We start from the raw sequence: 27123 nt of genomic DNA on the forward strand, positions 1-27123 counted from the left end.
TGGAACTCCTCCTTTAACGTATCCCAAGCCTCTTTTGCACTTTTAGAACCCAATATTCTTGGAAAAATTGCGTCGGTCACTGCCTGTTGCAAAGTAAATAGCGCCTTTGAATCTTTGAGCTTATTCTCCTTCAGCTCTTTCTTTTGTGCTGCAGTGAGAGCTGAAGTATCTGCAGGAGTAGTATATCCTTCTTCCACGACATCCCAACAATCTTGGAAGCAAAAATATGTCTTCATTTTTGCACTCCAATAATCATAGTTTTCCCCACTGAAAATAGAGACAGTGATAGATGAAGGTTGGGAGGCGTTAGCCATAGCTTAGAAAAATTATGGAAGTGGGTTATAAGTGCAAGAGAAATTTTTAATAGTAGGTGGGATAGTTTTGAAATAGTAGGGAGGTAATATAACTACGCCCAATGTATGATCGAACGTAGCTCTGGTACCACTATTAGTATTTGAATATAGTTAATATAGGATGGTTTTGGAAAAAGGTTGTTATATTAGAGCAAAAGTTGAAATAGGAAGGAGCCGTGTAGCTTGGGAGTGAAAGGGAAAAACAGAGTAAGCAGTTAATGATCTTGAAGCTTTCTGGCTTAATTCTCAATTGACATACTACATGCCTATTTATAGGCGTATGTCACCGTCCTTACAATGGCGGTGAATAATAATTAATTACTTTAGTTCATTCTAGATTGCTCATGAAGGATAATATTACAATGCTCTAGAGTTTTCTTGTATACATTGCAAAGAGAATTCTAGAAATTTGTAGCAACTTCAACACATAGTTGTACATTGGAATCCTTCTCAACTGAAACTCCAAACATTTGTACCCCTATCAGTCTTTGATCGATCAGAGGGGTTGGCGAAGAGATCAAAATTCTTGCTAAGTCATATCTTGCCCCAGCACCTGTTTCTTCATCCAGACAAACGAAATCCCCAAAGGTTCCCGCAATGCTTCTGAAAAAAGCTTCATTCCAAGCCACTAGCAGAATGTTCCTTAACTTAAGCCAAATCAAATGCCTGGAGGGTACTGAGAGATTGATGGCTGATGATAGCACCTTAAACTTGTGGCTTAAATCGTTCCCCCCTTTTGCTAGGAAACTTAGTGGGGATCGTCTTCCATTTCTGACACTGAATGACACCTTGATAATCCTCCCATAGAAGTTATGTCCATTACTTTCCTTAATCGCTTTATTAGCTTCCTCCCTTTCAACGAAGCTAATGAAACCAAATTTCGATTGTCTATTCCACTTCTTCTGACGTTGAACGAAGATGCTTCTAACTCTAATTCTACCAAACCTTCTGAAAAAATCTTTTACATGTTGATAGGAACTTTGGTCCGATAAATCGTCAATGAACAGTAAGGGTGTAAGCGGGTATGGTCCGATCCGCGAATCCGATCAAACCGATCCGAACTGAACACATTATGGTGGGTTGGATTGGATTATTGGTTCGGCTCGGATTTTTTTACTGAATCCGATCACAGTCGATTCGGGTATCAGATTTGGGAATTGAAAAACCGATTAATCTAAACCAACCCAATGAATTGAGAATTTTCTTAACATTCAGCTCAAACACTTCATCCAATTACATTACATATGTATATTTGTATTAGATTTTATTTATATTATATGAATTATTTCATTATCGAATGTTCTATTCTTTGAAAATGTTGGATGATTCTATATTTTTTTTAATAATTTTCACGTTTTTAGAATAATTTTTATGCATATTTGTAAATAATATTTTTTTATTTCAAATCCGACCATTCGAACCGAACCAATCTGATTGAGATCAGGTTGGTTTGGTTCGGGTTTAGAAGTAAAAATCATGAAATCCGAACCAATCCAATCCGATAATGTTTGATTGGTTCGGACATTTAAACATTCTAAATTCAAAGCAATCTGATCCGATTACACCCCTAATGAACAGAGTGCAGTTAGTTGAAACCTTCTTGCCTACATCAGAACTTAAATTGCTGAAATTCAAAAGTTGAGACCAATTTTCGTTCTGTATTCTATCCTCCCACCTCAATCAGCCCCTCCTTTGGAACACGAAAATCTCCTGGCCGATTCAGGCTTCTTGTTCCATCTCCATTATTCAAATTTAAATTCAAACTATTTGCGTTAAAAAAATATTATTTTGATATACAGACAAAGAAATCTATATTTTATATTTAAAATAATAAAAAATATATGTATTTCAATCTGGATTTTCAGAATTTCAGATTTTTTTTATAAAAAACATTATTCAAATAATATTTTAAAATCTCTATTTTAGGAATATCGTTAAGAATTAAAGGGAGGTGCATTGTTGGTGTTAACAGATTTTACACAGTCATCCAATAGAATTATGTCACATCATAAAATATATCTTTGTTTTAATTTAAATTTAAAATGAAAGTTATTATTCCTTCTACGTGGCATTTATGATTGTTGTCAGGGTAAAATTTCTTTACACTGACAGTGCATACCCGTTAAACTCTATTGTTAAACGAAAAAATCAAATATTAATTTCTAATTTGTCAATATTTTGGGTTTAGGGTACAAAAAATATTGACAATTTTAATTTTAATTAAATTAGACCATATTCAATATGGTGAGTCATGATTGTGTGTTGACAAAAAAAGTCGGATGTCTTTTTTTTCTTTGAGGAAAAATGGATGAATTTAGGGGTTTCACGTAGCATAGGTTCTCTAGAATAAAACCTTCATTTCTTATATAGGTAGATGGATGGTTCAATTGCATCATATTAAATTTTTATAATTAGTCTTCAAAATTAAAATTATATCTCATTAATTTTAATTTATCAAATATTCATAGCTAGAAAAAATTGTAACTCTCTATATTTAAACTCAAACAATAAATATGAATTTAATAAAATATTTAATTTATCAATTATACATAAACTTTAATTATCATATACTTTTTTTACCCTTGATGAATTTATTAGATATATTTTTTCAAAATTAATAAATTCAAGTAAATAATTTAAATTCTAATAGATATTTTAATTCTCGTATTATCTATCATAGATATTTTTTTATTTTATTTTTTGTATCCTAGTCGAATTTAGATCTTATTTATATTTTAATTATAATGTAATATATTTTTCGAATTTTAAGTTTAATAATTAAGATGTCCAATTTATTTTTTTGGAAAAACCAAAACATATATATTAATAATTAAAAAGGCACCATCCAGAGTACAAATAACAAAATAAAAACAACAGTAACCGACTTAAAGGGAAGGACACAAAGCAAGACAACAAACCAAAAGCAGGAAAACCACAAAATAAGATTAACAGCACAGGGAACAAAACAAAAGAAAAACAGGGACACTAGACAGCAAGGATGCCCAACACTACTCCCGCGGCAGGATCAGCACAACAGCTCCCTAAAACACTTCTTTCAGCCACCTGATCCTGGACTTCTGCCTCAAAAAGCATTTCGATCCCCTTCCCTGTATTGCTTCCAAAAATCATCGACCACTTGAATCCTCTTTTGTCGGAGAGCATCTGAAGGTCCCTCCAATTCTAAACTGGCCATGACCACTTATAATACAACATCGAGCGCCTAAAACACCTCCCTGCTACCTCTACTAGATCTCGAAGACCAGCTTCTAACCATCCCTTTCAAAGCCTTTAGTTTTTATTGCAAGATAAATCCACTAACACGATAGGCCTATGGTCGTAGAGGCCCTAGTTATCTGCAAACTGGTGGCAGCCTTGGATCACGATCATATATTCCTAGCAGCACCATCCAGATTGGCTTTTTTTATAGCTTCCTTCACCGCTCTCTTCTCCTCGGCGCCACCAATGCCTCGAACGTTCCAAGAGGCCATTCTCCCAGCCCTCATCGAATCAGGACGACGATGGGCAGATGAAGTTCAGTTCTTCCACTAAACTTTCTTTGCTTGAGAATTCGTACCTTCAAAGCGAAGTCCTAGTAGTTTCCCTAAGTCTGCAGAAGGAGATGTTCTCACCGAAGGCGACACAACATCTGAGGAGGAGGAAGAATATGGGGGATGTTTACGGGGTCTCCTTCTTCCTCGTTTCCGAATGTTTGAGTGAATTGGTGAAGTTGGTAAAATTAATGGGGTGTCAGTGCCAATTTCGCAACTTGGTAAAGACTCTAAGGTAGATCCATATGGGGATAAGACTATTCTAGTGGGGTAGGCTCCAATATTGAGCTGACCCGTGTTTTTGTCCATGCCCAAAAAAATCCTTGGCCCAGTTTGGCCCATCCTTGGAAATAAGGCATTGATTACCAAATTAAATAAATCACTCCCCTAACCACTACTTGGTATTATCCCAGATAAAATACTAATCGTTGACTTCAAGAGATTAATATCACCTACGACCACACGTGATTGTACCAACATTCTAGAATTAGGAATATTGCTCGCTTCAAGCCCCACCTTAACCAAAAAATCCCTGCCACAACATACAAGAAAGGAATATTCTAGGACGGAAAATACCTAGACTCTGACCTTCCGTAGATGTAGGGACCCGTGGAAGGTAAAGGAGAGGTGCACCCAGAAAGAGGGGACTCCGGCGAAAACCCACTGTTAAAGGGTGAGACCTTGCCATAACCTCTACCAACGCTCCACCAACCTTGACTGCCACGACCCGTCCTAATAGCGATGGGGACGAGGATTTGATCAAAATCCTTGCGACATCGTAGCGATTTTTCTCCGACGTATCACTGTGCAGACACACAAAATCTCCAAACAACCCCACTACTGACATAAAGGAGGTCTCATCCTGTAAGACCCGTGATTAGTAAGAGAAGTAAACTCGGTTTATTTCTCAGTTTAAGGGCTTTAATGCTTGTTTTGATGTGATCTTTAAGACTAAACTTGTTTGATGAATTTAATCCAATGGTAATGATATTATGTTATTGATATCGAAGTTATTTTACAAGTGTTTCATTCTTCGTTGGTCGGAGAATTCGGCTGCTTTTCGGAAGACGATTGAACCGACGCGTTTGTTATTTGTTTTAATAAAAAAAAGTCATAACCACTTCGGATCAATTTTGCCTTTGTTATTTGGTTTAATAAAAAAAGTCATGAGCATTAAATTGGTTATTAATATGTGGAAATTAAATGACTGAGAATTGAAGGAGTCATTAACTAGTTAAAAAAAAGTCATAATTTTCACGTTTCTAAACATTTAAAGGGGTCATTAATTAGTCAAAAAAAGTCTTGCCTACTTTTATGTTTCATACATTTTATGTTTCTGAACTTTTATCGTTTTCTCTTTGCTCAAAGTCTTGCCTATTTTTAATATTCATACTCTTTTCATAATACATTTTAGTTTTTATGACTTTTTATACTCTTAACTCTTAATACTCTTATTTTTTATATTAATATTAGTAGTTAAATTCAATTTTTCCTTTACAATTTGTTTTTAAAAAAAAGTTATATGCGGTTACAGATCTGTAACGGCTGAGAATTTAATTGGACATTAATGCTATGAAATTTTTTTATTTTGGGTCCACATTCTTCAGACTTTTATTAGTTTATTTTTATTTGCAACTAGTGGAATTACCCGTGTCCTGCACGGTTGACTTTTTTATCGTATATTTTGGAACAAAATGTGAACATACTCATATCTAATTACACATTATATTTTTTTAGCGCAAGTAAGAAAAAAAAGAAGTAAAACTACTAAAGAACATTCGATTCATTATATAAGTTTTGTGCCTTTATATAAGTTTTTTGTATATACATTAAATCGGTATTTTTAATTTTTTAATACATGTTAAATTATTAATATTTGATTCATTATTTTCTTATCAATGTTTGTATTTATAATAACAATAGGAAAATGCTTAATAAGCAAAGCATATTGTATGCGAAACATAAGAATGACGTGGCATGGCATGTTTATGACAACTTTCAATTTCTCTTTCTTCCCATGCCTTAGATCATATCTAATCTTTCTCCTCCGCTCTCCTCTTCTCATCATCTATGAACATAGCAATCCTTTACTGGCTACCCGTAGACCTGTATCCGCTCTCTATAATTCTACAGTGGCTCGTGCAACTCTAGCTAGATCTCCGATTTAGTGGCAAAGAAACCTGTCATGGGAGACTATACAATTTTTAGCGGCATGGAGTTCGACAGCTTGTACTCGTACATGAAAGACAACATTTACCCCTATTTTTACCCAAGATAGCGAGGTGCGTAACGATCTTCTCTTCACCCATGGATGTAACTTGAAGTGAAACAACCAGAAAATATATGTGTAAGTATGTATAATGGATGGCTAATGAATTAAAAGGGGATGATGCGTTGTTCAATTGTTGGTGGGCGGTGGCTACAAGTTGTTGCACAGTACTTGAAGGAACAGAGGCAACAGATGCACATGGATGAGGTTTAGATGCGTGAGAGAGTTGTGTGGTTCCTAATCAAACCTTTTTTCTTATTTGTTTTATTTAATCAATTAATTAATGTTTTAGTTGCCACGTAGGGCATTCAGTAGTTTTGTCTAACATTCAGTCGTACGATATAGCAATTCTCGTAACAATAATATATATATATATATTAATGTTATTCTAATTAAAAACCATAAAAATATTTTAAAAACATACAAAATTAATAAAAATAAAGCATAAAGGAAAAAAGAATTAAGGATGATTAACACAAAAGTTGTTAATAAATAAATAAAATGCACATGGAAAAATAAACAAATTGTTAATTTCAAAGAGAAATCAATATGTAACAACAAAATGAAAACTATGCTTTAATAAAACTCAAATCAAATCATAGGAAAAAAATCATCAGAATAAATAAACAAAAATAATAGAGATTTACGAAAATTATTTAGATCCAAAGACTTCTCTTATTTTCGAATAAAGTCTCACGTGACTATTACTGTTAACTCTTTCCCCCTTTTTTGTCTTCATCTTTTCGCTCATACCTTTGGTAACCACCGCCTACCACGGACGATGGAGGAAAAAAATCCACTTTATCAATCTAAGTAGAGAAATTGAAGGATTTCGGTATTTCCCCTTTCATAATTAAAAAAAGGGGGTGAAACAATATATAATGGTGAATTAAAAATGGAAGAATGAGTAAATAAGGGGAGCATGAAACATGAAATAAATTTTGCTCTTGGTATTGGTTTTGCCTGGGCTTATGAAGCTGAGGTAAAAGCTATCCTACATGGACTACTCTTTTGCCAACAATTCCTTTTTAAGAATGTGATTCTTGAAAGCGATTCTACAATAGCAATAGGTTGGGTACTTTCCCGTGACAAAAGGCCTTGGAAATTACTCAATGAGCTGAATCAAATTGATTATTTGCTCCATGAAGTGAACTGCTTAGAAGTAAGGCACACCTTCAGGGAGGCCAATTCTGAGGCTGATCTATTAGCTAACACTGGTTGTGAAACCAATGCTCCTGTTTGGGTTTTATTAGAAGAAAGGTTGGGAACTTTTTAAGTGGACTATTTGTTTGGTTAGAACTCAGGGACTGCGTGCCCACCTTTTTTATCTCATTGTACTAGGACTTGTTTGTGAAGAAGCTTCCTTGAGTATACTGCTTTGCTCGCGGTTGCTTTTCTTCTTTGTTGTCCCTATCTTTTTATCAATGAATATTTGATCTTTCAAAAAAAAACATGAAATAAATCATTGTACACAATAAATAAAAAGGAGTGAATAAGAGGATAATGTAACTAATAAAAAACTTACGGTATTGCGATCATAAAGTGGTGGTGGAGAATTATAAAATAAAAATGGAAATAAAACCCTGAAAACAATAAATCAAAATAAGATAAACACAATGCCACAAAGAACATGTAAAGATAGACTAAAGAAGTAATGTGAGGAATGTCTCATAAAAAGCAAATGAATTCTAACCATTGCGCAGGTATATATAGTAAAACTAATTATTTTTGGATTAAGATAAATATCATTACTTACACATGATTGACAAAAAAAAATTCTATAAAGTTGCTTCAGATGAAAGAAAAATTGAAGGTGAAAGTTCCTTAGTATGAATTCGAATAAAGAAATCAGTAATGGAAAAATGAAAGGGAGGAAAGAGGAGTATGGAAAATATGGCGGAAGGTTGAAAATAGTTACCATGGAGTAGACGCACGGAGGAAGAAAAAAAAAGATAAGTTTTTTTCATAAGAAATTCCAAATATGGGAAGAAGAAGTATAGGATAAATAAAATATGGAGGAAAATGAAAGTCTTTGCCTTGTTGTCGAGGAGGTACGCATGAAATGGTGCTGAAATTGTTGCCAATAAAAATAAGGAAATATGTTTATTATTGATTTTTGTTATAAATTTAACAAATAATTTTATTTCCTAAATTAATAATTTTAAATTATTAAATCTTTATTTTTTCCTAAAACTATATATTCATTATTGGTCATTAAAAAATTAATCATAAATTAAACATATCACCAAAATTTATTGTATTAAATGGTCTAAGGATTCATTAATTAAATTATATCAATTTAATTTTGAAAATGTAGAATATTCTGTTTTGAAAATTCAATTCTTTAATTAATCTTCTCTAATCTAATTAATTTTTTCGTTATTTATTAAAAATTATTTAATTGATCAAAAAAATCATCAATTCTTGAGCATCAATGTTTTTTAAATATGAATTTCAAAAATATAACTAATTATATTTATTAATTTTAGGAATTGATTAGAGTCATTAATTTCAATTATAATAAATAAATTTTTTAGTAATGATGAGTATCTAAAATATGAAATATTTATTCGATTGGAAATTTTTTGATAAATTCAAAAAACAAATGATGCTGAAAATTTTAAAAAGTCAATATTTATTTGATTTTCAAACATTCATTTGCTCATCATACTTATTTTACAATCAATATATATTTGTACTAATTTACAAACAACTAACATTTATCTATAAAAAAATATCAATTAGATTTTAAACAATTACTATAATAAAGGAAATTCGAATTTATTTCAAAATTTAATTTCTATTTTAAAATCATTTTAACTATGATATCAAAGAAAAAGAAATAAAAAGTATTTTAGGAAAATAAAAATTACAAAATCCAATATTTATTAACTAAAATAAAAAGGATTCCAATTATTTTTATGCATCATATTTTCAACTTTGTAATATAATTTTTTTTGACACTTGATACATCTTAAAAAAGAATATGAGGGAAAATAAAAAATGAAAATAAAATTTAATTCTAATCAGAATTGATTATTTTTTAAAATTTTAAATCTAATAATAGGGAATTTTTAATAATGGATGAAATGAAATACGGTTAGAGATGTTCATGTTGTTATCATTTTTTCAAAAATTTGGAGGAGTTGAAAATAATATGATTTTGAACTAATATCATTTTTATAGAAAAAGAACCAATATCGTTCAAAAATAAAAAAGAACCAATATCATTACCTTGACATCTTTATATCAATAATATATCCTTTTTGTTGTCAAAAACATAAAATACTGATGTTTTATTCTTAAAAGAGAAAGAATTTACTTCTAAGTGTAAAAAAACAAAAAACATAAAACAAAAACAAAAGCTGAAGTTACTGGTTTCAAAATGAATTTTTTTAAGTTTCTATTTTTCTAAACTTTTTTTCAAAATTATTAATTTAGTGTGTATGTAGTCATAGGTATTATTGAACATAGCAATTAATGTGGAAAAAAAAAGTGAAAATGGGTTTTTTTTTAGGGGAAATGAATTACTTAGAAGGGGACATGTGACATAGGTCTTCTAGAAGAATCTTCTTTTCATATATATATATATAGATATGCTTGATAACATTTAGTATGCATACCCAAATACACTAGGATAGTTAGGCAACAAGTTTTATTTCATCAGTTTATTTTCTCTGCAACTTGGTTTTCCGAAAAAAACTAAATTTAATGGCTTCTTTGTGTGAAAATATCAAAATTATCAAACCCGGAAAGGATGTGAAACTGATAGCAAGAATCATCCGGCTTTGATCCATTCTAAGTTTAAGGATCACAATGTCTCATATATTATGGACATGGTTCTACTTGATGCAAATGTTGTTTTTTTCTTTTTCTGATCAGAGCCATGCTTACAGTTTTCTCAATATCCTTACAATTTTTTTTTTCATTTTTTAGGGTGATTAAATTCAAGCGGTAAATGACAATAACGCTGTGAAGTCTTTTTACAAAGATCTGCAAGAAGAGAATGTCTATCAATTGCAAAATTTTACCATAGGAGATAATAGTGGCCAATATAGGGCTACAAAGCAGCTTAATTATAAACTCAATTTCAAAAAGGCTACTATCGATCGTAAGGCACGACTCAATCTCAATTGTTCCTTCAAATAGCTTCCAAATCTTCACTGTACGTGAATTAGAATCAATAAATTTTAATTTTAATTACCTAATAGGTTTGTCGTATTATTAAATGGTTTATTTTGTTCTATCACTTCAATTTTGATCCACCTAATAGTCTTATTTTTTTTAACAAATTCTATTAAAAAATTGCGCGAACAAAGGACAAAATGCAAACTATATTGTTATTGAGCTTGAGGTTGATGGTGAGTGACTTAAATATTTTTTAGACAATTCATCAAATCTTCTATATATATATATGTAAAGCACACTTGAGTTTTTTCATTAAATACAAAAGCAAAACTCAAGTGTTGCATTGTATTAAAAGCATCAAAACAAACAAAAAACTTTGTAATAAATATGTTAAACAATAATAAACTTAAAATTGAAAATATATATATTGTAAAAAATTATTCAACTACTTACAATAAATAACAACATCCATAAACTTAAAATCTACTTGAGTTTTGTATTTCACAAATATTAAAAATAAATTCAATAAGAAAATAATATTTATTAACAAATAATTTTGCGAAGAAAGAGACAAAAATATTTCAACATTAAACTTCCATTAGCACACTTTTCAACTGAAGGTACTACTTTCCAGGCCAAAACATGAAAGAAAGAGATAAATACCACTTTATTTTTTTTTTGACAACATAAACTCATATTATTGATTAGCCTTAAATCAGGCAAAAACAGAACCAAACTCTGATCAAAACCTGCTCCTCCAGAGTGTACAAACCCCACCCAATGACCACAAACAGACTTTGAGATAGAGCCTCATTAAAACCTTCCTAGGAAAAACCCAGTGGGAAAAAATCCTAGGTAAGAAAAAAGAGTACTCAAATCTCAAAGAGGTCATCCCTTACAAAAGAATCCACTATAAAATACCCACCTAAAATCTGAACAGTACCTTGACTATTAACCCCAAAGCAAATTACTAGTTAACAAGTACATGAACCCAAACTACATGCTAAACCTTCTGATCCCACGACTTGAAACAAAAACCTTCTGATCCCAAAACAATGAATATATCCTCCATGTTGTGATTCCACAAGCATTTCCAACGAACATGTTAAACCCCCCTGCACAAATAGACAGCAAAAACAAAAACAAAGAAACACATCCAAAATACCCTCACCAGTCATATAAACCCCATATGCTCCTTAGTCCTTACAAAACCCACCCCACTGAATAACAATAAATCCTCCCCCACCCAAATAAGCAAACGAAACACAATAACCCCCCAAACCACAATGGCCACCCAACAAGACAATCAATTATCCAGTCCCAGTATCACAGTAAAGCCAGTACAGGACTAGTCCAGATATCACAACCAATGAAAAAATAAAACCTGCCTCAACTTAAGCACAGAACAGTGGTGTTTCCTTCAAACAGAATTAAGGCCCTCCCCTTCACACATCTCTCACAGCAACAAACGTCCATCTCCACCACACTTTGCTACTAAGTCTGCTACAGTATTGCACTCCCGCATCACAAGATAGACCCCGAGGCAATTAACCAAAGGCATGTAACAGCACTATCCCAGGTCTGTGAACTGACAAATGCTTTTTCATTACCCTTCTTTTTTGCCCGGCTCATTCCCCTAACATTCCAAGTGATCCAAAAAATTCCCATCCTCCACACCAAAGAACACATAAGATACCACATCGCAGAATCACAAGTAAGGAAACAAACCTACTGCAAATCAGGATGATTAGCACGCACCTGATCCTGTAATCGTTGCATCAACAGGTCCTCATCTCCTTTAAAAACCACCCCAACTTCCTTCCCTACCCTCCAAACACTCCTTGCCCATGATTCGACATCATCAGCGCCCACCTCGTCACCAGAGCAGACAGCCTCGATCACTGACATTTTCTTCTGCTTATTTTTGCTTCCTAATGGTCTGCCACGACGAGCACCAGTCTTCCCCACTCGTTTGGTCCCAGCTGCACCACCGTTTTTCCTCCCTTTTTTGTGATTTTGTTTTCTCTCAAAGTTCTCCTCTATGTCTGCATACTTGTCATTTTCCCAGCTGCTATTCTCATCATTTTCCCTTAATTTTGCCCCATTCACAACCGGTGCAGACCCATCCTTGAGACCCGCTCCAAGACCCGTCTCAGGTACCACTTTGGACGCTGGCGGCCCACTATCATATAGCCCAAGTTCACGTATGAACCCTTCTTTATGTATTGAACGGGCCAAGACTTTCAAATGTCTCAGGGACCCACGAAACCCAATGAGGGAATTTTTTAGAATCCACCCCACTCTTGTTTGATGTTCCTTAATGTCCCTGGTCGCACCCACCTTATCCCCACCCACTCTAGATTGTATGATTTCACATTGTGGGTCACACATAACTTGATGAAAATCTTCACACATTACAATTGCATTGCTGGGCCTTGACTCACGTGACATCTCACCACAGGCCCCCGTACTCATCTCATAATTTACTTTTTTTCCTTCAATTATCATATCATCATTTGCAAACCGTTTTTCCTGGATTTTCTCCCCAACTTCTGCATTTTCCTTAGTTACTTCCACCTCATTACACCCTTTGACCCCTTGTGTTGCTGCTCGTTTTAACCAGTTAAGCACATCACCCGCTGAATATCCAGCCTCCATCAAGTCCTGAAATGTAACCGTTGCACCACCAAAGTCATGCGTTACCACTCCCCTTTTTGAAACTGCTTCCACCGCCGTCGTGACTTCCCTGTCTTCCGGTTCCGAAGTTTCTACGTTTGCCTCGGTCTCTTTCTCCACGTCGCCATCTTCCTCGTCTGACGAATCATGTTTTGCTTTTGGAGTCAATTTCAGGCTAGACCAATCTTGATACACTGATAATTCTTTCTCGATCAGAACACGATACTCAGTGTCGTCAACCTTCACATCCATAAATTGTTGTTCAAATAGCGGAGAAGTTGTCTCAACTAAGACACGTGCAAAATCCATCCTTTCTTTACGAGACGTAATACTGTCTACACAGACATATTTCCCCAACACATTGGCTATGGACGAAAAGAAATCAAAATTCCATGCCCCCAGTGGTACCTTCCACACTCTCAACCAGGTTAAGAATGTCTGTCCAGTTGTAGATATCGAACAAGGCTTATACCATTCTAAAAAAAATATCTAAAACGCTGGATGCTTCAGACAACGTGAAGTTTAATTCTTCCTTGGAATCAAATTCAAGCAGAACATCTCGCGCACCCAACAGTTTAAGCTTGAAATTGGTTAAACCCTGCATACGAAACCCTTCTTGTACTGTCTCCAGTGAAATCACATTATACAAAGTACCCCAGGCACACCTGTCGATCCATTCCTTCTCTTCATGAGATGAACTATACAACATTGCTGAGCTTACCTCTTCCTTCCTTGGTATCGCCACCATATCTGCCTGCGTTCTCTTTGGTCTCCAGTACTTCCCCCGTACTCCAAATTGATGCTTCATTTGACCCTGTGGCACAGCGGAAACCCCACTCCCCCAAGACTGATATTTTGCTCTTTTCACCGTCAAAAAAGCTCCATCAAGTTTCAACCCATTAAACATGTGAATAGCGCACTCTGCCTCTCCGTTTGAACTGAACCTGAGAAACCCAAAGCGCAATCTTCTTCCCACACGTTTACGATTCTGCACATATACACTCCGTAATACACCAGCCTTTGAGAAGATAGCTCCCACCTTTGCTCTTGAAACGCCATCACTGAGGCCATCAACAAAGACTGAGAAGGAAGTGAATCCATTCTGCCTCCCTCCCTCCTGACCACCCTGCGACCGGTGACGCCATACACCCGGAGCCCTAGCAGAGCTTCCTCCGGCCATTCTGTCCGATAAATACCACTTTATAAAAGTCTTTTTTCTTTTATAAAAGATTTTACACAAACACAGACTAAATTATTCAACTCTAATTATATATTTTCATACTTTTGCTTATTATTGAGAGTGCATTACTATTGAAACATATTATCACCAAATGAACTGAAAATAATTTCTATTCAAGCACAACATAAAACATGTGCTTTAATATACTAAAAAATTAGTGTACATTTCATTACATTTATCATATTCTTAATTATCTACTGTTGAATAAAAATTTTTATATTACATATATTATTGTTACAAATAATAGACACATAACTTAATACCAACCCGTGCGTTACCCGTGCAACGCACGGGTTGAATATTAATTAATCTTTTATGTAGTCATATCCTGAAGTGTGCTCTATTTGGAAAGTTTGTTAACCAAGTAAAATCTTTCGTCCCTGCTGGAAGAGTCTCAAACGTTGTTATTCTTTTACTATACGCAAGAATTAAACCCTGGAATGGTAATGATTTTTGACATTTTTCTATGCTTAAATCTTTTGCTTATATACATATATTCATTTAATCTTACAAACTTTTTTTTATGTTTTTCTTCTATCCTATACTATTTTCGAAACCAAAAAGTGGCAACCCCGACAAGTGTCACCCTCTCATTTTATGCATTTCTTCATAAGCTTTTTCTCTCATACTACAATTAGTAGGTAGATGATGTCAAATTTATATTTTCTAATTTTTTAATAATTTAAATATTAAATAATTCCATTTTTTTAAAAATAACTAATGCATTAATATTGCATTTAATAGTCATTAACAATGTTAGAATAATTAACAAAAGTCAATTGTGACTTTTTTCAAAAATAACTACTGTATTAATTTGACATTTAATGGTCTTAATAACATTAAAATAATTAATAAAAGTCAATTTTGACTTTTTTATTAAGATGTATGCTGATCAAAGTCTTTTTTTAATGATTATGGTGATTTTATATATTATAAAATAATTTTTTTAATATGATATCTTACGTTCAAAATGATATCAAATATGCCAAAAAAATCCTTCTAAAAAAATATGTCAAAAAATTGATATCAAATAGTTTTAAATGATTGACTTGGAAATTAACTCAAAAATTGTATTTCATGTTTTCGTGTATACATCTGGAAAATTAAAATGATTTTCGTATATTAATTCAAAGCATAACAAATTAAGAAAAAATAAATAAATTATAATGTAAATAGGATTAGAAAAAAAAAACTTAAATAGATGATATACGTATTTTAAAAAGAAAAACGAAAGAGAAAATATATAAAAAAAAAGTCTGATGTATGCCTATAAAGTACTCTTATTTCATCCGTGCATGGCGCGGGATCAATACTGGTATACAATAATACACAGTAAATATGGAATTATTGAAATTCAAAATTAAAAAAAAATCAGAAAATATAAATATGACATCATCTAGCTACTAATAATATTATGAGAGAGAAAATTAGTCAAGATAGACAATGCATGAGGAGGTGACACTTGTCGGAGTTACTATTTTTTTATTTGAAAAATATTATATAGAATAGGATATAACGGAGGACCGACTCTCCCTCTCGCTATTGATTTGGTTTCTAGATAATCTAAATAATTTTATCAAATTTGCTCTCATCAGCTTAAATGACGACACAACTCAATATTGTCTTGGGCGTCTCAAAGGTTTCACAACTAAGTGAATACCATGCTAACCAGCCAATACGACAAAAATGAGACTCGTCATCTTGTCCTAAAGTCAGCAAAGCAAAACACAAAGCCAACACAATTACTAAACAATCGCAAGGTTATTTTATTGTAGTGATTATCTTGGAAGTCTTTTCAAAGGGCTTCATTAAGGCCTAATACAAAAAAAAAACTAAGGCCCAATACCTCAACTACTAGTCTTATCATGTCTATAAATACAATTTTGATCGTTCATTTATAGAAGCAATACGCATTTTTCTACCTGAATATTCTTTTAAGACTTTGAGATTCTCGTGCTCTGATCTAAAAGCTTATTTGAGCATCGGAGTGCCTTTTGTGGACATTGCTACAACCACTAAAACATCCAGCTTATATCCACCACACAAAGTTCAGAGGTGCTCATCATTCTATTTTTTGAAGAATATTTTGGAGTTATTGGTGGGAAGTAATCAATTCTCATCACAATTGTTGGAATACGCATAGGACAAATAATTTGATTGGTGAATCGCCTCCGACAGAACATTCAACGGGAATACCCCATCTGAAAAATGTTGAGGATCCAACCATGGGCGGACCCATTCATAGGCTAGGTGTGGCTATAGCCACACTAGTGGATAGACAACACGCTATGCTACTTTTTTGTAGTGGGTTTGAATCCTGGTTTTTACTTTTTACCGTTCATTATTTTGAATTTCCAGAAATTCAAGTTTATAGCAAAAAACACGTCGGTGAGGTTTGAACTCGCGACCCCAGGACTGTCAGTTATGCTACCAGACGCGTGCCAGATGAACCAACATACCTGTCAGTATAAATTTTGAACATTAATAATATATAACGGTTTTCTGACAATTGTTTCTCTAAGTGATGTTCCTCTTCACCAAGGGATATTAAAATCTCTATATAACGAGATATTTGGGCAGAAAACTGGAGAGACATATGTACGAAATTGGACTTCATTTTTGCCAATTTATCTTCTATTTACTTTAGCCTGAATCATCCTTCACTTCACTAATGCATGAGTGAAGTGTGGGAATCATACTTTCTGTAAACTATTATCAAAGATAGGCTTGGTGTGTTAGTGTAAATCACATCAAGGTATTCAAAGTATCCTGAAGGGAATTCGCCGGTTTTTTTTTTAAATTTATCTAAGGTTATGAGGAATGATGGATGGGAAGAACTTATATCTAAGGTTATGAAAATTTGCAATAAGCATGACATTGATGTGCCTGATTTGGATGCCCCGTATGTGCAAGGGAAGAAACCTAGACTACATGCTATCACTTCTAGTGTTTATAATTTGCATCGTTATAAGCATGATTGTTTATTTAGTGTTTTAGATTTGCAGTTACATGAGCTCAATGCTAGGTTTGATGAAGAGAATATTGAACTTTTACAATGTGTTTGATGTGTGAGTCTCTCATCATCATTTGAAGCTTTTGATGTGAAAAAATTATTGAGGATGGTTGAACTTTATCCAAATGATTTTATAGTTGTGCCAGAAGTGGTAGTGCGACATCAGCTTCAGAAATATGTTAGAAATGTTCGATGTGATCCAAAATTTGCAAAGTTAAAAAGACTTTCAGATCTTTGTGCAAAACTTGTGAAAACAAAAAAATGCAATAGTCTTGTCGGTAGCAACTGCAAGCGTGGAACGTGATTTTTTAGCTATGAAATTTGTGAAGAGTCATTTATGTAACAAAATGGGTGATCAATGGTTAAATGAATGTCTTATAACTTTTATAGAAAGAGATGTTATTGGAACAATTAACAATGATGTTATTTTAGCTTATTTTCAAAAAATGGATAATAGACGATTTTCATTATAAATACACTTCATTATATTTTCAATATATTTTTTTTAGTCTATAATTTCTTTTATGTTTAGCCACACTGGTATATATGGTCTGGATCCGCCCCTGGATCCAACTCATCATAATCAAATCGAGAATCATATCCCCGAGCTTGATGAATTTGTTAGAAGATTTGAGCAACCAATTAACAATTTGGAGAAGAAAATTCATGTATCACAAATTCCAAATCAAGGCCACCATGTGAAAAAATATCCAAAGAAGCATGTTCATCATGAGCAAACAAGCGGGCAAGGAAACAAGAAGAGCCAAAAATGCAGTCAAGCGAGAACGACGACTCTCTTCGAAGAAGCTGACGAGATAGCTAGAACCATACGTTGGAGACAACGATTTAACGAAACATTTCGAACATTCCTCACCTTTATGTCATTCTTGAGGCTTCTGATGTTCTGGTTTGCTGGACACTCAACTTGACTTTGAGGTGATAATCTTATTTTTTTTTTCTTCATAGTAATATAATTAAAAATTGAGATGAACTTTCATGTCACTTCATCCATCACTTCTTCACCAACAAAGGATTGTCAAAGACTTCTCATACCTTTAGAATATTAAAGCAAGAGAAGAATGAGTCTTCACAAGATCTGGCGAAATTCTAAAAGAAAACTACCTTATAGTTATAGGTTTTAAACTAACCCAAAAGTTTAAACTTTGTGTTATATATATATATAATAACTACTTTTAAAAAAAAAAACATGCATATATAACCATTTAATAAATTTTTTTTGAAAGAATATAACCATTTAATAATGAAAGTGTTTTTTGTTGTTGTTGTGAATACTTAATAATGAAAGTCTGATTGTACATAACAAGAATCAGATTTAAAAATATTAATACAATCCATTAACTCAATTTCTGAATATAAATATATTTTTCTTCAATCCATTGAATTTGCATAACTTCATTGATCAACTCTTACACCAATTAATAAATAAGACGAATAAAAGAATCTCTTTGGTCATTAAAGTTACTATATAAAAAGAGGATATCATGTTACGCGAGGGTTGAACAAGTTGATGTAGTCGGATCAAAGAGTGCTGGCACCAAAAATCTCCTCCCGTTGACACCGTTAGCATTGTAGCTTGCGCCGGTAGCAGCGTCCACCAAAAGCTCCCCAGTGTAGCCAGGGTAAGCCCCTTTACCATACACACCGGCACAAGCGGAAGCAGCCTCAAGCGGCGCCTCTTTAGGACCTTGGAAGTACTCATTCCCGAATGGGTTCGTCACGGTCCCAGCCAACAGGCTAGCCATATTGATGACCATTCCATCAAGGCCCACGTCATTGTTCGGTGCAACCAAGGCCGGGCTTTGAGGCCCATAAATAGGATTGTGGAAAGGCCACGCGCATTGACCAGGGCATTGGGCCTCTGAGTTACCCACCCACACATAAGCAAACTTTTGTCCCTTCCGAAGACCCACTGAGGAACCGTGTGTCCCACACCTACTAGAGCAAAACCCATCAACTGCCACGTCAGCGGATGTGAGAACCACGTTAATTGCGTTTTCATGGGGACCCTTTGATGCTAGCTTAATAATCTGTTCATTGGTGAGTGATTTTCCAATTGTGTAACTCTCATCCAAGATTTGTGCACCGAGGGTGAGGGTGAGGGCGTGGTTTGGTGATTTTGTGAGGTGGTAGTATTTCTCGGTGGCTTTCCACCATGTGGCGACGGATGGTTGGGCTGTGATGGTGGTTTTGGGTGAGGATAGGGAGGTGATGAAATCAGAGATTATGGCTCGCTGGGAAGGCTTGAATTTACCGTACCATATGAGATTAACGGAGATTTTTCCATTGAGAAGAGGGCCTTTGTGGTATTGGAACTTTAACTCAGAGTTGTCGTCATTTTTTTGAGTCAGTGTCCTTGCTGCTGAGCTCAAATGGAGTAGAGAAATAACGAGGAATATTGATGATAGAACACTTGAAGACAAAAGAGATGTCATTTTGTAAATTTCTAGAGAAGAGGAATATGGTGAAGCTTGTAATTTGTAGAGAAGAGAAATATATATGATGAAGTTGGTTGTGGAGAAGAGGAATGTGGTGGTGGGTATATATAGGGGGAATTGGAAAATTGAAAAGCAAAGTGTAGGGAAAGAGCCTCAAAGAACGGTGTGTGTGGTGAGGTGAGTTAGTGGTGAAGTCAAGAATATGGGGAGAATTGAGTGAGTGAGGTGCCAGTTTGATAACGCGTTGCTCAATTGTGGTTTGTGCGGCGCGGTTTCATGTTTCAAATGAATTATTTATTGGTAATATAATAATGGGATGATATCGACATGCATGGGGTCATAAATGAATTATGAATATATACCCGCTACCGCTCGCTGGGACAGGGCATGGCCAGCTAAGGAGGGGAACGCGGACAAGGAAACAAGGCAGCGCAGAGAGGGATATGAGATGAGACAAGAAGACAAATTAGAGTCCGATCATGAAGTGGTTGGATTCCCTTTTCTTTGGATCTGTTTGACAGCTTCCAATTTCTAAACTTCATTAAGTGTCTAGAAGACGCATTTCTATTTGAATTTCTTTTGAATTCAATGATGATCCATATATTGAACTCAGTGTGAAAACTTTTTTTCTCTTATAATATTTGTTGGTTTAGAAAAATTATTTCAGTCGTGAACCGATTGTCAATTAATGGAGCAACAAATTGGTTGATTGCTGCAAGGGATCATATTCTTCAAAAATAAATTATTTCTAATACATTTCTTTTTAATTTTAATACATTTCGAAGAGCTCTTAATTATTTACTGTCTTGGGGAGTCCTTGCTAAGTACCTTGTGAGATTTCACAAGAGCTTACCTTTTATATGAGACTGGGCTTTTGTAGCGTTTAGGATGAACTATATTTCAATTGTCATTACAATGAAAAATCCACTCTCCTCTAGACAAACGCCAAAATTTTAAGTTACGAAACTCATACAAGAAGTTCCTAGGAGAGAACATCCATCACATCTGAGCTTCTCAAGGTAATGTAATCAGAACCATCTTTGCTCTTAAAGTCATTCCCTGTATATTTGGAGTACAAAACTGTGTTTCCAGGAGCAACGACCAGAGGTTTTCTCTTGCCTTCCTCGTCAAGAGGGCCAGGACCAACTGCATTTAGGATGAAATAAGTGTATAGTACGACATTGCTTCTTAGTCGTTGGATCTCCTGGTGATCGCCTAGTCCAGACAACTAGGGTCAGCTATCCTACATTGTTTGAGGCCTCGGGCTCCGTGTTAATACGCAGCGTGAGGTGACACATGACGTTTGGTGGGACTAGCAGAAGTGAAACAAACACCATTGGTTTTGGGCATGGGTCTGACCATGATCAAGGGTGTGCAGATGGTGGGGAGTACCCGAAGGTGCTTATGGATCGGAGGAGGTTGGGGGTGTTTGGAGAGATCTGTTCGGGCATAGGAGTGTTCGGAGGGATGAAACTCGGTGGTAACCGTCCTAACAGTTGCCCTCTAGCCCTGGTGCGCAATGAGCTGCACCTTGAGAGACACGTGTGACGGGGCTGCCCTTGGAGATTATTGTCGGAACAGTAACCCTCTAGCTTTGGTGCATAGTGAACTGTGCACTCATAAATACATGTGATTGAGATAATTATTTGGTGCTTGGAGGTCACCATCGGAATAGTAACTCTCTAGCTCTTGTGCGTAATGAGTTGCGCACTAAGAAGTATGTGTGATCAGGATCACCGTCAGAACATAAATAAAAATTTAAATTCAATTGTGGGAATGATATAAATTAAACTTACGGTAAAAAAAGGAAATTTATTTGATTGATTGGTATTTGGGATGTCACCCCTTGCAAACGACCATTAATTCTAAAATTATAGATGTTGACTCTAGCAGAATACAACAATTATTTTTACCTAAAAGCAATTTTAGGCAAAAGCAATTTTCCACAAAAATGGTGTGTGAATTTTATATACTTTGGAGCCACACATTCATTGCCTTTTAACATATTTTAATAAATTTATGTTATATTTTATTTGTTTTAGAATATATCTCTACTTTAATTTATTTTCATATTGAATAATGTAGGAAAAATTGACCCATAAAACATAAGCATATGACCATTGGACACAAAGAGAAGCAAGTTTTAGAACGAACTCTGCTCTCCCTTTGTTTACACTGGTTTTTGGTAAACAAATATCCTCTTAGTTCGACTAAAGGAAGTTTAGATTCAGGGTCCTTTTGAGAAAACGTTTTGCCAAAGTGTTGTGTGTGAGTTGATATTTTCGACAACAATGAGCAATTCGAAAGAAACTGGATTTCATTAAACACGGATCAATTACACATGAAGATCAAATAGTAACAAAGCGAAGTGAAAGCGATAGGAAACATAGATTTCGACAGGAAACTACACAACGGGACTGGAAATTGACAAGCTTAATGCAAGAAAACTAAACAACTGGTTCTGCAACGTACTCCTCCATCATCACGTCTTGCTCCTTGAGTCTCATTGATGCGGACATTAGAGCTTTTTGGTGAGTTTTTCAGAGTTGAGTTGGGAACCCTTTTTTCTGATGCTGCTTCTTCTATTTATAGCGTTCTCTCTTCCTCCACGTTCTTGGCGGTTTTTCTTCAGTGTGTATGGGCTTTGTGGGTTTGAATTCTGGCGCCTTACCCCACGTTCAACCGGAGATTCTGAGCACGTGGTTTTAATTGCAACGTGGGCGGTCTTGAGTCGTGGGTAACCGTTGCCATTCGTGGCATCGTGGGTACACGCACGTGCTCATAATTTCCCATCACTCGGTAACTGCCTCTTCCGTTGAGCTTGTCGAAGTTCCTTCATCCGCTGAGTTTGTCGAGATGTGGCCCTTACTAACTTGTCTTTGGGGGACGCCACGTGCTGAGCCACAAGTCTTACCATAGTCCCTTCTGTCGAGCAACCGCCTTTCCAACATTGATGTCAAGAATCGTGGCGTTAATGATTTTAGCTCAACAGTTGCCCCCCAAAAATGTTGGTTGTCGACTGCTTTAGCTGGAAGACACCAAGCGTTTTTGATCGCGTCCGTTCAATCTCAACAATTCAAATGTTTTGCACCCTTGACCGTCCGATCCTTAAGTCCAATCAGTAGTCAAAACGTCTGATGACTTTCCACTAGCTGACAGTTATAGCCTTTTTAGGGCCATGATTTCGTTCATGCCAAAAAGCTGGGCAATGACGTGATTTAATTAATAAAATACTCACTTGGACTCCAAATTTTATAAACTGAAGCATAATGTGGTTTTGGTTCCGTCTGCATTTCTGCTTATAAATACCCCATTAACGTTCCTCCTCAAGCTTTACTTTCTTCACAAAGCTTTCAACTTTCTTCTCCAGAGTTCTCACTTCGTCTTCTTCCATTTTCTTCAGAACACCTATCATTTTCTTCAATGGCTTCCGACCCTGAGCAGACCATTCCGTTGGCCACCGAGCTCAAGCTGGATGAATCCAAACGTGTGGCAATCCCAGAAACCCCCAACGAAGCAGAGAAGAGAGCTATCTGGAAATCCCAGGTACTCATTCCTTTCTCTGTTAATGGTACTTTACGCGCCATTTTGGGTCCTTTGAAAGTAGTGAAGCATGATAAGCTCAATAGTCTTCCTGAGGAACATGAATCGTTTCACCCTAGTGTTAGGGGAGAAGAGCTTATTTTGGCTTTCCAACCTTCTTACCGCATGCCATTTCTTAACGACCCAAAACGGGCCTTTCGTTCAGCTCCTCCTAACCCTTCTGCTAACGACAAAGCCTACCTCAAATGGTTAGATAGGGTTGAGGAGCACAAGAGGCAACACTGGAAAAATGTTGGGATTCTCGATTTGATTCAGCTGTCGAGATCCCAAATCTCGTATAACCCTGCCATGCTATTGAGTGCGCTTTACTTTTGGGAGAGGTCTACTAATTGCCTTCATGTCCCATTTGGCATGATTACCCCAACCCTCCTGGATGTTGCTGCCATCACTGGATTATGGCCTATTGGCGATGATTATCACTCAGTGCCTGCGGCTGCTAAGCCCATCTCGATTCCTACTGATAACATCTCATTTGGCCGGTTTATTAAGGACCATTATGTCGAGAATGACGAAGTGTCCGATGCTGAACATGTTGCGTTCCTGTTGTATTGGCTTTCAGCTTATGTCTTTTGTACCAAGTCCTTGCGCACACCCGCTAAGCTTTTGCCTTTAGCCAACCTGCTCCACGAGGGTCGACAACTCGCTATGGCTAGGCTTGTTCTCGGCAACCTCTATCAAATTATGAATGAAGCTGTCGAGGACGTTCGGAGCACCAAGACCATTTCTTTGAATGCGGCTGGACCTCTGTGGTTATTTCAACTTTGGTTGAATGCGGTTTTCGAATCTCTCTTACCGGTGCGAGACAATCCTCCGACTGGTTTTAGCACTGGGATTGATGCTCATAGGCTTGAAACCTTGACCCCGGCCTATGACTCGTCGAGTTTTGAAGCTGACTTCAGGAGATATTTTACCACGTTTCTTGAGCTGAAGCATTATCGACCTAGTTTTTCTCCTTATAGCAAAGCTAGTCGTGGCCCTTTCTGGCTGAGGAACTCTTACCCTAACGCATGTGACCCCACATCACCCAAGGAACACCACGTTACTCTCTGGAGGACAATCCTTTCACCTAGGGTTTTGACTGTAGGCTTTGCTAGTAACGACTATACTTTATGTGGCTATAACCCTCAATTGCTATCTCGACAATTCGGGTTTAGCCAAGCTTTGCCCAACACCCTGTTCGACAAGAGCCTTGTCCTATACCCCGCGACCATCAAGAAGGCTTCTGCTTTTGACACGACGGTTCATTTCTACAACAAGAAGCTTCTCAAACTGAGCCCTTTCAACTATGCTCCTTCGTACTATGCCACTAATGCTTTCAAAACCTGGTGATCTGAGTATTGGGCCCAAATTTCGAAGCCCCTCGTAGATTGTCTTCAATGCATGACAGATGCTTTTCTTTTGCAGAAGCAGAACCTCAAGAAGACCAAAGGTATGCACCTGGCAGAAATCCGATCCTTTCAAGAGTTCTTTGGTGTGGTATATTATCCAACTCTTCGCCTTCGAGATACAGTTGCAAAAGCAGCTCAAGTATTAAGGCAAAAATAGGAATCTAAAGCCAAAAAATCCAAGTTAGTTATGCCTCCTGGTGAGGAAGGTCTATCTTTTGTTATTCGAAAAACTGGCTTTAGGTTCCCATCTTTGCCCACGAGTAGGTTTGCATTGGCTTTTCCACCGGTCTTGCCCAAATGGGTTGACCACATAAATATAAATGTGTTAGCCAATCAAGCTCTTCCTCCTCGAAAGCGAGTGACTTGGACTAAGTATCACTTATGGGACTTCCCGTATCATGTGCCCGTCGAAATCTTCAACCACATATCGCTGAACATGCGTATTGGTCAAGGTAATAGTTCGACTTGGCCTTGCCTTTGCTGTTTTACTTCTTAACTTTTCTTTCCATTTGCAGCTGAAGTCATTACTCAACCAGCTCCTCGAATTATTTCCCCAGTGGCCCACTCCTCTAAGGACAAGCCGGTCGAGGTTGAGGATGATGATGATGAGGACGATAATGTCAGCCTTGCTGACAAACTCAAGGTATTTTCCTTTCAGCTTTTCCTTTTCCTTTTAACTTCTTTGGAATATTGACTAATATTTTCTTCTGCAGGGTCGAAAAAGGAAAGCTAAACCTACTGCTTCCGTTAGCCAGAAGAAGGCCAAGGGGGCTGGTGCTTCCACAACAAGCAAGGCTTCTACATTGGTGTCCGATGCTCAGCCTGAAATCGAGGGCAAAGAAGGTGGTGGCGACGCCGCTATTCAGGTATGTTTCTTATTTTCAAGAGTACCTTGCGGCATTTTAATTTTTGATTTCTCAATCAGATCGAGTTTTGCTTTTTTCCTCAGGCTGATGTCCATGAACATTCCACTTCCAATCCTCCATCCCGTGAAAATTCTCCAGCTCCCAATCCTGCAAAATCCAAAGTTGGGGGCGTCGAGAAGCCTCCTAAGGCTGCATCTTCAGTTAAAAAGACCTCGACATCTGAGGGGAGGAGGAAGATTAGGAGCAAATCTGGTCACAAATCTCCTCACCATTCCAAGAGCTCTACCAACTCAAGTCCTTCCAAAGGGTCTACTCGCCAGGTAATCATTTACCCTTATAACTTTTCCACGTTCTGGTGATTCCTTGGATGTGCATCCTATTTTACCAAAGGGGCCACTAAAGAGGCCTAGGCTGACTTTTCTGATTTTTTCCTGTAGGAAACTCAAGGTGCAACTTCTCCCATTCGTGAAACAGAAACTCTTCCTGACAAGGATGCTAGCCCCATGCCTCCTCCAAAGTCGACGACTGCTATTGTGCAACTTTCGCCTCAAGCCAAGGGCGGTTCTTCATCTCGTGTGTCTAGCGAGAAGCTTGATACCTTATTTGAGGAAGACCCACTAGCGGCTTTGGATGGCTTTCTCGATGGCACTTTGGAATGGGATTCTCCGCCTTGTCAAGCTGATGTTACTGCTGAGACTGCTCAATCCAGTGGAATTGCCAATCTTCAGCAAATTGAGGAGAGCCTGAGAAAGCTAAAGGCTATTGTTTTTGACAGTGGATTCCTCGACCAGATTCGAGCTGATTCTCAAACGAGTCATACTGCTAAGGAATTGCTCGTCTTCCTGCTTGGTCAAAAGCTTGATTCTCGCCAGACTGCTGCTTTGGCCAACCTTCGATCCTTTTTGATGGATGCCTTAGCCACTTTTCATCAAGCCAAGGACGTGGGTCAAGCTGTTAGCCTCAAGGAAGCCAAAGTCTCTTCTGGTAAAGCTCAGATTGTAGCGATGAAAGAGGACTTCAAGAGGCTTACCGCCAGGAAGGTTTTAATTGCAGATGAAATTTCGGATGTCGACACTAAACTTGAGGAGCTGTGTCGAGAGATTGTCAAGTTGGAGAAGAAACGGGCTGATTTGGTCGAAGAAGGCTGTAAGGCCCAAGTTTTTAAACTTATGCCAACTAAATAGAATCCTATTCACGATTAGGGTTGATGTATTGTGAAGGGAAACCTGAACTAGAGTTTACCAAATGAAATAAATATATGAAGGAGAAAGTTCAGGAAAAGTCTGAGGATCGTACCGAAGTCGATAAAAGTTATAGCACGATCGTTACACGCGTAAACCTAGGTCAGAAACCCTAGTATATAGCTAGTTTTCACTTATAGGCATGATGGAAGTTAATTCCAAAAATCTTCAGAGAAATGTTAGAACTTCTCTTTTTCCTTATATCACAATCGTTTCGAGGCGAAACTCTAGGATCTACGAACGTCCGATTCCAATCATCGGAAGTTTGCCGAAACCGAAACCCTGGTATTTCAAAACCCTAGAATCACCCGACTATGAGGACTTTTTCTATTCGGAACATCA

General features: G+C 36.4%; 2 protein-coding genes and 1 pseudogene across 2 annotated transcripts; 2 read left to right on the forward strand and 1 right to left on the reverse strand.

Annotated features, from left to right (window-relative positions):
- The first annotated feature begins 17027 nt into the window (after positions 1-17027).
- On the forward strand, positions 17028-17593 carry LOC130732806 (uncharacterized; annotated as a pseudogene).
- Positions 17594-18559: 966 nt separating this feature from the next.
- Positions 18560-19865, reverse strand: LOC130731380 (protein EXORDIUM-like). The gene has a single exon (XM_057583666.1). The coding sequence runs from the start codon at positions 19678-19680 to the stop codon at positions 18733-18735; it is 948 nt and encodes a 315-aa protein (XP_057439649.1). The 5' UTR covers positions 19681-19865; the 3' UTR covers positions 18560-18732.
- A 3709-nt stretch (positions 19866-23574) lies between these two features.
- LOC130739675 (uncharacterized) lies at positions 23575-24615 on the forward strand. Its single transcript, XM_057592048.1, has one exon. It carries the CDS (start codon positions 23575-23577, stop codon positions 24613-24615), a length of 1041 nt encoding a protein of 346 aa, XP_057448031.1.
- The last annotated feature ends 2508 nt before the right edge of the window (positions 24616-27123 follow it).

The sequence above is a fragment of the Lotus japonicus genome, chromosome 1, assembly GCF_012489685.1.
Source record: "Lotus japonicus ecotype B-129 chromosome 1, LjGifu_v1.2".
In the NCBI taxonomy this organism is placed as follows: domain Eukaryota; kingdom Viridiplantae; phylum Streptophyta; class Magnoliopsida; order Fabales; family Fabaceae; genus Lotus; species Lotus japonicus.